The sequence below is a fragment of the Pelophylax lessonae genome, assembly GCF_965119305.1.
Source record: "Pelophylax lessonae genome assembly, chromosome: 4".
In the NCBI taxonomy this organism is placed as follows: domain Eukaryota; kingdom Metazoa; phylum Chordata; class Amphibia; order Anura; family Ranidae; genus Pelophylax; species Pelophylax lessonae.
In genome coordinates, this window is record NC_138771.1 from 188870253 (window position 1) to 188883704 (window position 13452).

A 13452-nucleotide genomic window follows, 5' to 3' on the forward strand; every position below is an offset into this window, starting at 1 on the left:
CCCACAGTGATGAGTCTGGAAAGTTGGATCTGGTATTTCAACACATCTCTACATGACTACTGAGTGGAGATTCTGCAGCTGCAAATCCAGCTTACTATAAAAACGCAGGATCGTTACACTAAAGTGCCAAGTGATATTACAGTTATACACTCTCAAATAAATTATAATAAATCCAATTAAATAAATCCTGTATAGTCCATAAATAAAGTGACCAGTGCTAGTGCAAAAAAGTTCATACAAATCCTCTTCACTATATCAGATAGTTGTCTTGCTGAATACATCCTGTATAGTCCATAAATAAAGTGAAAGTTGCTTAATGTGCAAGGGAAATAAAACTAGTGCTTTTCACTGTGTTAGGTGCTGCACTCAGTGCTCCCCTCTCTCATCCCCACTCACCAGATGATGGGAAGATATGAGCCCAATATGAAATACACTGGCAGCTCCACAGTAAACCTCCTTAGGAAACGCAGGCAGCTCCACAGTAAACCTCCTTAGGAAACGCAGGCAGCTCCACAATGTGTCTCCCTTGAAAACTCCTGGACTCCGGGACTTTTACCTTCTCCTCTTTCTCATACAGCACATGCCATAAAAAAGAATCCTCCCATAGTGTAGTATTACTGGATAACTTTGATTGGAAAATCAAGATAAAGCACTTACAAACATATCCGCACTCAAAGCTGTGAATCGTGCGTCTGAGGTAATTTCCGTATCCGGTGGTTGGAGCGCAAGCTGTGTGCAGCGTCCACCACTTCAGGAAGAGCGCGAATAGAGGTGAGTGGGGATGAGAGAGGGGAGCACCGAGTGCAGCACCTAACACACCCATGTGTAATGGTGTTGAGTGTTCGGACACCATCTTGTCCTCTCAACGTCCATTTTGTGTAGTGACCCAGGCTCCTTGAGCGAAGTAGCCCCCACCTTTTTCTAATCAGAGGAACCAAAAGGCACTCCCTCACCAGGTTCCTGCTAGGCTGACATTTTTCACACCTTTACTATACACAAGCTTTGACCAAGCAGGAGTTGTGTCTGCGAGGACAGCAGGGGGGTCAGATTAGATGTCCAGGGAAATTGCTTTGTACATTCTCCAAGCCAAATTGTGAACTTACATCTCACAATCCGGGCTCAAATCATATCTTTTTAACCAAACATAACATATTAACAAAAAGTAGATATTTGGGTGCCCCATAAAATACCAATCGAATTAAGTCTAAGCACGGACACCGTCATGCCGAGGAAAGGCAAGCTAGCGATCCAAGGGCGTACAGGGCAGATGTTAGTCTGAAATACCCCATGTTTAGTGTCTAAAGATAGGACATTCAAAAACGTACCATAAAATATCGGTTTCAAGCGTGTAACCGTTTCATAATTGAAGATATGAGTGCTTTTATTAATCTGTCAAAGCGGGCGGTCATTTAGAGGTTTATAGACTCAGAGCCAATTGGCTAAGTACTTCTGGTGACACCCCCTGGAGAGTCAGGGAAAAAGGCAGGAACGGATAGAGAGCTCAGTTCTCATCCTAAGATCGATGGCATAACACCGCCCCAAGAAGAACCAAACATACCTGTTCAACTCTGAAACTTAAGGTAATACTAGGACTGTTTTAATGCAAGTATTTTCATTCTTTTATTCTCCTTTTTCTAAAATTGCTGTATATTGTGTCTCCATTTCTTTGTAACCCATTTTTCTGTAAATATTTTTATTCGCACCAATTTTAAAACCTTTCTTATAATTAAACCTTATTTTGAAAAGTGTTAACTTTTGTCTCTAAGCTCTTAAACGCAACTTGACCCAAACAAACCCTGCCTCCTGAAGTGCGCTATTGTGTGTTATAGACAGTTATTTTAAAGTCATAATTGATATTTGTACTGTTTAGGCTAACCTATCTGAAACATTCTTGTCAGGTGACAGTGTGTGTTACAGACGGTTATTCTAAAGTCATAATTGATATTTGTGAAATCAGGAGCATCCGCTAAGCTGAAACGTAGCGGTGGTGGCAGTGAAAGGGTTAATCGTTTAATTAACCCGGTGACAATCGCTCTCAGTCTGCTGGCATCTAGATTGTGGTCCCGCAAGCTGGACAATCTGTGTGCTGGGCGCAGCTGAGAGTGGCATTGTTACACAAGTGACGGCAGGGTGTGAGATTGCTTGGTCTTTGGTCACGAGGTGGATGAGAAGGCCAGGGGTCTGATACCCGTATTCGTCACATATTGGCTGGCAGCGTACGTGGGATAGTCTTGCATTTAAGAGCATTCAGTGCACTGTTAGGAATTAGCTCTGCACTGAAGGATTGTAACGGTTGAGGAAAGCAGTCCTTAGAGACAAACTGGTGCATATTTTTGTTTTTTGAAAAGAGACACACAGCAATCTCTACTTTCTACAGCTCCTTCCTATCTTTGCTTTCTGTTCTATCTTTTCTGCTTGCAAACATGCCTGGTTTATCGGAATATAGAAAAATGAACAAAAATGAACTTGCTACGGAGTGCACATCAAAAGGACTTGACGTCAGTGGCAAAACTCGGGAAGTAATGATTCATGCCCTGCAGGAGTATGATATGCAGGCAAGCCGACATCTGGCGGAACCAGAGGAAGAGGCTTCCATTTCTTCAGAGCCCAGTGATTCAGGCACGGCTGCGCAGGATGGGCCAGCAGAGACTGACACTGGAATACCACTGGATGTCACCGCCACTCCACAGCATGTGCAGACCAGCCCCAGCTTGCCTGCAGCCAGCATAGACTCTCCTCTAATGCAGGAAACGCTGCAACGTGTCAAGGAGATGGATCCTATGGCTTACCTGCAGTTTCTAGAACGCCAGGCTGAAAGAGAGGCTGAGAGAGCAGAGCGCAGGGCTGCGAGAGAGGCTGCAGAGCGCCGGGCTGAGAGAGAGGATGCACAGAGGGAGGCTAATCGTCGGCATGAACTGGAGATGGCTAAGCTCCCGCCGCAGCCCCAGGCTCAGAACCTCGGATCCCTAGAGCACAGGGACACCTCTTTGCTTGTGAGCCCGGCAGCCAAATTTCCAGTCATGGAAAAGGACAGTGACATTGATGTGTACCTGCTGTCGTTTGAAAAGACTTGCCGTCAGTACCAGTTGCCCCAAGCCCAATGGGCTCGGTACCTGACGCCAGGGCTGCGAGGCAAGGCCCTGGACGCTTACGTCGAATTGCCAACGGAACAGGATGGTGATTATGAGGCCATCAAGGCTGCAATCACCCAAAAGTACCAGTTAACCCCGGAAGTGTACCGGAAGCGATTTAGGTCCCTGCAAAAGGGACCTGGGGACTCATATATGGATGTGGTAAGCCGCTTACGCACCACGTTCCGTCAGTGGACTAAGGGCTTGAAGGCCATTACGTTTGAGTCCCTGGAGGATCTCATGATTGGAGATCAATTGTTGCACATCTGTCCTACAGACGTCAGACAGTTTGTGCTGGAACGAAAGCCAGCCTCTGCCCAAGAAGCAGCAGAAGTGGCAGATGCCTACATCCACACTCGGGTGTCTGACCATCGCAAGGCTCCTCTGTATGGCGCGAAAGGAGGGAAATCGCACATGGAAACACCTCCTGCACCTAGGAGTCATGTTCACCAGCAACCAGCCCCTGCGGTTCCTGGTGCCAAGGCATTCCTGACTGACACCCGCAGATGTTACGCCTGTGGAAAAGCCGGCCATCTCAGGACGCAGTGCCCTGAGCAGAAGAAGACGACATCATCTGGCCACCCGGCCAGCAACCCTGCTGCCGTGCTGTTCGTCAGTGGGAAACCTCAGGAAAACAACGCCAATTTGCAGCCAGTCATCATAGGCAACCGGACTGTAACTGGGCTTCGTGACACCGGAGCTGAAGTCACTTTGGTCAGACCCGAGGTGATAAACGAAACTGACATCATCCCAGAGAAGTTTCTTACCCTCACCGGAGTTGGGGGCACCCGTTCCCGCATACCCCGTGCCTATGTGTTCATTGATTGGGGCGCAGGAAGTGGGATGAGGGAGGTGGGAGTCTCTGAGGAAATCCCCACAGCTGTTTTGTTGGGTGCTGATTTAGGTACCCTTGTTTCTTATTACACCCCTGCTAAGAGCCCCCTTGATGCCCCCACGGAACTCTCTGGACTTAACAAGGTACTGTGTGCAGATGTTGGGTTAATGTCTGGGCAACCTATGGATGGTCAGAGGGAGGGGGAGGGGAAGGGTAGCGTTGAATTACCAGGTCCTCCATCTGTTGAAGAAGGAAAGGAGGCCCTCTTGCCTGTGAAGTTACCAGGGGTATACTGTAGTAATGTTGATGATGAGGCTAATGATTATGCAAATAATGTTGATGATGATGATGATATTAGTGATGATGGAAATGTTGATGATGAAAATTATGTTGCTAATAATGCTGCTGATAGTGATAATGATGTTGTGCCAATATTGGTGGTCACTCGCAGTGCGGCAAAGGCGGCGGAGATGCAGGCCCTGGTCGCAGAACAGCAGGAGGAGGACGCTGTGCCCTCCCCTTGTTCTGACCCAGTGGACTCCCCTTCTGGTGAGCCTCAGCAGCTCTCCATGTTCGCCACAGGACTGCTAGCTGGGACTTGTGGTACCGCCTTTGAGACAGCACTGCAGACAGACCAAACCCTAGAGCAGTTGAGGAGTGTAGCTGATTGCCCCCCTACCGAGAATGACAAACAGAAGGTCTACTGGGACAAAGGGAAACTGTACAGAGAGGGTTTTCCTGCAGGAAAAGACCAGTGTAACCTAGGTAGAAGGCAGCTTGTTGTACCCAGTCAATTCAGGGGGCAATTGCTGAAAGTGGCTCATGAGATCCCCCTAGCAGGGCACTTGGGGATCACTAAGACACGAGGGAGGTTGATACATACCTTTTATTGGCCTACCATGTTCGCAGACATAGCTGACTACTGTCGGTCCTGTGCTGTCTGCCAGCGAGTTGGCAAGGCAGGAGAGGTACACAGGGCCCCACTACAACCTTTGCCTGTGATTGACGAACCTTTTAAAAGGGTGGCGGTGGATATCATTGGGCCCCTAGCCATCCCTAGCAGTTCAGGCAAACGGTATATACTGACAGTTGTCGATTATGCCACTCGTTACCCAGAGGCTGTGGCTCTCTCCTCCCTCCGAGCAGATAAGGTCGCTGATGCTCTGCTGGGGATCTTCACAAGAGTGGGGTTCCCAGCCGAGCTCATTAGCGATCAAGGCCCCCAGTTTGTGTCGGACTTGATGCAAGCTCTCTGTCAGAAAATACAGATGACGCATATCATGGCCAGTCCTTATCATCCCCAAACCAACGGCTTGTGTGAGCGTTTCAATGGGACCCTAAAACAAATGTTGCGCACCTTTGTGGAGTCGCAAGGGAAGGACTGGGAACGATATCTGCCTCATCTGCTGTTTGCTTACAGAGAGGTGCCTCAGGAGTCCACCGGCTTTTCGCCGTTTGAACTGCTGTACGGACGGAGGGTAAGAGGGCCCCTGGACCTAATCCGGGAGACTTGGGAGGGCAAAATTGCCGACCCAGAAGTCTCTGTTGTGGATTACGTCCTCAAATTCCGAGACAAAATGGAGACGCTGGTGGGAATTGTACGGGAAAACATGACCCAGGCCCAGACCAAGCAGAAGCGTTGGTATGACCGCAAGGCTAGGGAGCGGACATTCAACGTTGGTCAGCAGGTGTATGTTCTGCTTCCCCTGCGGCAGAACAAACTCCAAGCAGCATGGGAAGGCCCGTACACCATCACCCAGCGGCTGAATAATGTCACTTACCTCGTCAGGCTGGGAGAGGGGAATAGACGGCAGAAGGCCTTCCATGTGAACATGATTAAAGCCCATCATGAGCGCACGGCCTATGCCCTGCCAGTCTGCAGCAGGCCCGAGCCTGAGGAGGCTGATTCCCTTTTAGACCTGCTCGCTGACACCAAGGAGGGGGACTCGGCCCTCCCCATAAACTCCAATCTGACCCCCTCACAGGTACCTGGACTGCAGAGCGTACTGGCAGTGTATAGCAGCAGGTTCACGGGAAAACCTGGGAGGACACCCCTCGCTTTCCACCAGGTGGATACAGGGACACATCCTCCCATTAAACAGTTGGCCTATCGTGTCTCTCTAGAGGTGCTGGCCGACATGAAAAGGGAGGTGGAGGAAATGCTGCAGCTGGGGGTGATTCAGAAGTCCCACAGTGCCTGGGCGTCACCAGTCGTCCTGGTCCCCAAAAAGGATCAGACGACCAGGTTCTGTGTGGACTACCGGAAGCTGAATGCAATCACCACTGCAGACGCCTACCCCATGCCACGGATTGATGAGTTGTTGGATAGGCTGGCGGCTGCCTGCTATATCACAATCATGGATCTGAGCAGGGGGTACTGGCAAATTCCTCTAGCCCCTGAGGCGCGGGAAAAGTCGGCCTTCATCACCCCATTCGGCTTGTTCGAATTTACGGTCATGCCGTTTGGGATGAAGAATGCCCCAGCCACCTTCCAAAGGGTCATGAATGACTTACTGGGGGGGATGGAAACCTTTGCCGTTGCCTACCTGGATGACATTGCCGTGTTCAGCCCTACCTGGGAAGACCACTTGGGGCACTTGTCAGAAGTCCTGGACCGACTGACAGCTGCCAATCTGACTGTCAAACCCAGCAAGTGTCAGATAGGCATGACTGATGTCCAGTACTTGGGACACCAGGTAGGAGGCGGAACCTTGAGGCCCGAGGTGGGGAAGGTTGAGGCCATCCTGGCCTGGCCTACCCCTCGAACCAAAAAGCAGGTTATGTCATTCCTGGGAACTGCTGGCTACTATAGGAAGTTTGTCTGTAACTATAGTAGCCTGGCAAAACCCCTGACTGACCTAACAAAAAAGAAACTGCCCAAGATGGTGTCATGGACACCAGAGTGTGAAAGGGCATTTCAGGCCTTGAAAGAGGCGCTGGCCAGCGCCCCTGTGCTACAGGCTCCAGACTTCACCCGTCGCTTCCTAGTGCAGACTGATGCCTCTGCATATGGATTGGGTGCAGTCCTGAGCCAGGTGGATGATGCTGGAGAGGAACATCCCGTCCTCTATCTGAGCCGGAAGCTGCTCCCCAGGGAAGTAGCATACGCCACGATCGAAAAGGAGTGTCTTGCGATCGTGTGGGCCCTCCAGAAGTTGCAGATGTACCTATATGGACGGCACTTCACTGTGATCACCGATCACAATCCCCTAAGCTGGCTAAATCGTGTTGCCGGGGAGAACGGCAAACTACTTCGGTGGAGCTTAAGTCTCCAGCAATACGATTTCACCATCCAGCATAAGAAAGGTAGCAACCATGGCAACGCTGATGGGTTGTCACGTCAAGCCGAGCCGCAGGAGTCGGTTGCGTCCGGCGGGAAATCGTAAATTCCCCGCCTATGCACCCACAAGAAGGGGAGGTGTAATGGTGTTGAGTGTTCGGACACCATCTTGTCCTCTCAACGTCCATTTTGTGTAGTGACCCAGGCTCCTTGAGCGAAGTAGCCCCCACCTTTTTCTAATCAGAGGAACCAAAAGGCACTCCCTCACCAGGTTCCTGCTAGGCTGACATTTTTCACACCTTTACTATACACAAGCTTTGACCAAGCAGGAGTTGTGTCTGCGAGGACAGCAGGGGGGTCAGATTAGATGTCCAGGGAAATTGCTTTGTACATTCTCCAAGCCAAATTGTGAACTTACATCTCACAATCCGGGCTCAAATCATATCTTTTTAACCAAACATAACATATTAACAAAAAGTAGATATTTGGGTGCCCCATAAAATACCAATCGAATTAAGTCTAAGCACGGACACCGTCATGCCGAGGAAAGGCAAGCTAGCGATCCAAGGGCGTACAGGGCAGATGTTAGTCTGAAATACCCCATGTTTAGTGTCTAAAGATAGGACATTCAAAAACGTACCATAAAATATCGGTTTCAAGCGTGTAACCGTTTCATAATTGAAGATATGAGTGCTTTTATTAATCTGTCAAAGCGGGCGGTCATTTAGAGGTTTATAGACTCAGAGCCAATTGGCTAAGTACTTCTGGTGACACCCCCTGGAGAGTCAGGGAAAAAGGCAGGAACGGATAGAGAGCTCAGTTCTCATCCTAAGATCGATGGCATAACACCGCCCCAAGAAGAACCAAACATACCTGTTCAACTCTGAAACTTAAGGTAATACTAGGACTGTTTTAATGCAAGTATTTTCATTCTTTTATTCTCCTTTTTCTAAAATTGCTGTATATTGTGTCTCCATTTCTTTGTAACCCATTTTTCTGTAAATATTTTTATTCGCACCAATTTTAAAACCTTTCTTATAATTAAACCTTATTTTGAAAAGTGTTAACTTTTGTCTCTAAGCTCTTAAACGCAACTTGACCCAAACAAACCCTGCCTCCTGAAGTGCGCTATTGTGTGTTATAGACAGTTATTTTAAAGTCATAATTGATATTTGTACTGTTTAGGCTAACCTATCTGAAACATTATTGTCAGGTGACAGTGTGTGTTACAGACGGTTATTCTAAAGTCATAATTGATATTTGTGAAATCAGGAGCATCCGCTAAGCTGAAACGTAGCGGTGGTGGCAGTGAAAGGGTTAATCGTTTAATTAACCCGGTGACAATCGCTCTCAGTCTGCTGGCATCTAGATTGTGGTCCCGCAAGCTGGACAATCTGTGTGCTGGGCGCAGCTGAGAGTGGCATTGTTACACAAGTGACGGCAGGGTGTGAGATTGCTTGGTCTTTGGTCACGAGGTGGATGAGAAGGCCAGGGGTCTGATACCCGTATTCGTCACACCATGCACTTGTGACCAATGAGATCCTGAAATTGATGGTAAAATATGAAAAAGCCAAACCGATTTGAATTTCTTGTACTTGGATGAAAGAAGAATGATTTCTTATTTGTTTGCATTGTAGCACTGCTCTAGGCACATTGATTTTTGCCTTATTAAATAAGACCTATTGTATCTTTATATTTTTTTTCCAAAAACTGGATTCGCTATTAGTGGCTTTTATTATGCAGCTAACAGTATAGTTTTTTCTCTTCAAAATCAGGATCTGTAACTCTTTGTGGTTGTACTTAATGGTGTTGCTCTACTTTTGTTTTCAGGTTTCTTCTCTCCATGGAAAAGTTCCAAGCCTGTAAGTAATCTTTTGTTTATATTGATACGTTGTTAGGATTGTTGACGTCTCAGATAAATACAAACTGCTAATTCTGTGTAGATCCTCTTTATCTCTCCCCCCCGATCCTCTCCCGCTATATATATGAAGCAATGTCCCTGTAGGGCTTGCTGTATGATGACTTGTTGGGCCTTCTCTGATTACCAGCAGACAGTCACTTAGGGTACAGTTCACACAGTCATCTTAACTCTCAATGGCTTTTTGCTCAATAAACAGTCCAGGGGTGTAGGCTTTTAGTTTTTATTGTGGAACTTGGCTGGGAGAAGGGAATAGTACCATACTCCAACTGGAACTATATACATTGGATAAGGACAACTCTCACTTGGCCTCACCAGGTTACTTGTGGAAGCAGTCACGCTGATTAAACCCTACTGACACGTGTATGGAAAGTGCTAAGTCTCCTTGCTCTTCGCAATAGACTTGGTGATTTACATTCTCTTCAGGATACTCACTAGCATCCCCTTTACTGACACCCATCCACTGACTCTTCTAGCTGCAGGGGTGGTCCCACTCAGGCCAGGCCCTTGACACAGATCTGTACTCACTGTACTGCAGAATCAGATCCTCCAGTGTCTCCCCTCTCTGTCAGCTCCACAGGACCTCTGGGTTCAGTTCCACTCTAGCTTTTTAGGCCCTCGGGTCGACTACCAGAGGCTGCATGGCACCTCTACAGAGAGGAGGCAGCTGCCCCCTCCCTCCGGGACTCCGCTATTCACACGTAAGACCCCAAGCACATGTGCTCCTGGTTTTTATAAAGTATTCCAGCATGCACTGAGGCACTTTCCTCTACCAAATCACCAGGGCTGTATTAAACACCTGTGCGCTCATTGGTCAGGTTTCTGCCCCCTGTCCAATATGCCTCCCTATTGGACCAGTGTGAAACACTCTGCAGACAGACTGAGTTGCACCTGAGCACATTGAGCAGACCTCACTAGCAGATCCTGCTCTCTGGTAGGCAGAGAACAATATCGATTTACCTGCAATCCCTCTGGTAAGCAGACATGATTCAAAAACTATACTCTCTCTCTAGCACCTACTTAGGAGGGTGCTACATATATATATATATATATATATATATATATATATATATTTGGCTTTCAAAAAAAACATGGATGGGCGAGTTTGGGGTGAAGGATCTTGACTGGCCTGCACAGAGTCCTGACCTCAATGCCCCAGAACACCTTTGGGATGAATTTCAGTGGAGACTGTGAGCCAGGCCTTCTTGTCCAACTTGACCTCACAAATGCGCTTCTGGAAGAATAGACAACCATTTCCATAGACACACTCCTAAACCTTGTGGACAGCCTTCGCAGAACAGTTGAAGCTGCAAAGGGTGGGCCAACTCAACATTAAACCCTTCGGACTAAGACTGGGATGCCATTAAAGTTCATGTGCATGAAAAAGGCAGGCACCCCAATACTTTTGACAATATAGTGTGTGTATATATATATATACACACACACACACACATTGTACCTTATTATGACAGGTGTGGCTTAGGCTGGTTATAGCTAAACATATGCTAGAAATATGATAGTTTTGTAGGATGTTTTTAAATCATGAAAACTGAACAAAATGAGTCAATAGTTTTAATATTGTAAAGGTTTATGGTTTTGGTTCATTGTTTGAGCAGAAAATAAACACAAAAAGTGTCATATTCAAGCTGTTTCTGTTAAGATTTTTTTTACCCCTTGTCAACAGCGGCCGCTGGCCTTTTGGGGGGCTAGCTATGCCGAGAGGAGTGGCAGAGCTTATGACCGCGTTAACCTTCATGATTGGCTGTCACTATGGTCACATGACCAGAAAAGTCCCGATCACAAACAGCGATCGTGAACTTTCCGTGACTTGCTGGGAGCATGTAAGGTGCCCAGGCTAGGCACAGCACTGTCGGCACTAATTCACAAAAATATGCAGCCGCTCGGCACCAAGGCACAGCCGCCGAGAGGCTGCAAATTCGCGTGCACTCAGCGCAAAGAGGTTAACGATCAATTCATGTTCTGTCAATGTTCACAAACAATCACCATTATAACAATGAGGAAACCTAATCATGTAGACAATATTTGTTTGTGTTACAGATGATGGAACGTTGGGAGAATCAAGGAAGTCCCCAGACTAGTTTATCGGCACCATCAATACCACCCACTCTCCCATACCCACCAACCTTACATAGAGGTTCATTTCCTGATTCTACAGAGGCCTTTGACCCAAGAAAACCTGACCCCTATGAACTTTATGAGAAATCAAGAGCAATTTATGAAAGTAGGCGTAAGTAATATGAATGCTAAAATGATCTATGCAATTTAAAATATCAGTAAAAGCCAAGCCTGTGACAGTTCTGTCATATTTGCATTACTTGTCTAAAATGCCTGTGTTAAATCTCTGTATGCTGTTTTGAAGTTATGTTTGCTTCATTGTATCAGTGGTAATTTTACTAACAATCTCAGGTCCTCATTAAGTGCTATAATATACAAATGTGGGCAGTAAGCATTCTTAATGCTTAGATGAACGCATTTAAAATGACTTGCCAACAATGTCTATTGTTTGTGGTAATTATCATATTTGTTAATAATAAGGTTCCTATTTAACTTTTTTTTTACAGAAGACTTGAGTCTCTTATCTAATATGATTTTAATTAAGGTTACATTTGTCACTGTAAAACATTTTTAGATTTTACATTACAAAATTGTTTGGAAGAAGTTAAAGTATAACTAAAGGAAATATGTTTTTTTTTTTTTTGTTTTGTTTTTTAGATTTGAATTGTGTAGAGGGATTAGAACACCTGTCAGTTTTTAATTGCTGTCTGAGTCCCCTTTAGGGAGATGAACCCTCTTTATTTGTCCTGATTACCATTATCATTGAAAAGTGAAAGAAAAAGAAAATCCTACATTTTGGGTAATAGAGGGGAAATTTTCCAATGGGGAAACGAATTCTGGTGACCTGGGGGTCCCCAAGGAATTCCCTTAGTTTGCAGGGATTTCCTCTCGCTTTCTGTTTGGCTATGGGACAAGAAATTAACCTCCCTGGCGGTATGATTCTGTCAGGAATTATGTACCAAAAGCGGTACAATTTTTTTCATGGAAATTTGGCGTTATGTATTATAGGCCTACAATTCTTAGTAATTACTGACTTAAACCTGACCAAAACAAGAGTCTAGTAGACATCCCAGATGTGATAAATTTGAAACACAAACGCATGAATTATAATCGAATCAATAATATAATTTTATTATATAATATATAATATATATAATAAAATTATATTATTGATTCGATTATAATTAATGCGTTATATATTATATATATATGTGTGTGTGTGTGTGTATATATATATATATATATATATATATATATATATATATATAATATAATATATAACGCATGAATTATAATCGAATCAATAATATAATTTTATTATATAATATGTATAATAAAATTATATTATTGATTAGATTATAATTCATGCGTTATATATTATATATATATATGTGTATGTGTGTGTGTGTATATATATATATATATATATATATATATATATATATATATATATATATATATATATAGTGTGTGTGCATATATATATATATACACATATATACATATATATATATAATGTAAAATGTGTTATGTGTTTGTGTTTTGTGCAACGTTTGAATTTCCCTTCCTAGTTCCGCTACCATGCAGCATTGCTGCTGCAGGGAACGGAACTAGGAAGTCATCACACCGACGGAGGACGGACGAGCGGCGGGACTCTTGGCTGGTGGTCACAGCAATGAGAGATCATCGCTGGATCGCCAGGAGAAGGTAAGAGACACCGCTGCGCTCTCTGCACATCCACCCCGAGCGTGACTCGGGGATACCGATCCTGGACTAAAAAATCCACCCCGACTCACGCTCGGATTACCGCCAGGGGGGTTAAGGAAAATCTCTGCAATGGGACACAGATGGCGGAAAAAAAATCTGACAGGGGTTATAACTCTCCCTTGCTCTATCCAAAAGGAAAAGAAAAAGTGTTACCCATAGTTCTACTTTAACTGTCAATTCTGGCACTATCTAGATGGTTCTGTGTGTCTTAAATATGTTTAGACATGACACATTGACATGATCTTTTGTCATGTTCAGCAGAATAAAAAACACAGTTGGCTATGGCCTATATATTTTCACAACAGTGATGCCATATAACTAGTATTATGACCAAATATAATTATTATTACAAGATAAAAGGGCTTTTATCTATTTCCCAGCTTGATACAGTTTCAAAACCTAAAAGAATAAGTATAAAAAAAAAAAAAGTTAACATAGATGTGCT

At 45.2% G+C, this 13452-nt stretch overlaps 1 protein-coding gene across 10 annotated transcripts in view; it reads left to right on the forward strand.

Annotated features, from left to right (window-relative positions):
* The window catches only part of MAGI2 (membrane associated guanylate kinase, WW and PDZ domain containing 2), a 1130869-nt gene that overhangs the window by 997586 nt on the left and 119831 nt on the right, over positions 1-13452 (forward strand). For 9 of the 10 annotated variants that reach the window (XR_014225193.1, XM_082255142.1, XM_082255141.1 and 6 more), the window contains 2 exons: positions 9077-9108; positions 11223-11412. Coding sequence is in view for 9 of the 10 variants with exons in the window: in XM_082255142.1 (XP_082111268.1) it covers positions 9077-9108; positions 11223-11412 (222 nt within the window). In the remaining variant the exon portion in view is untranslated. The remainder of the gene's footprint in view (positions 1-9076; positions 9109-11222; positions 11413-13452) is intronic. The other variant, XM_082255138.1, reaches the window with a different exon arrangement.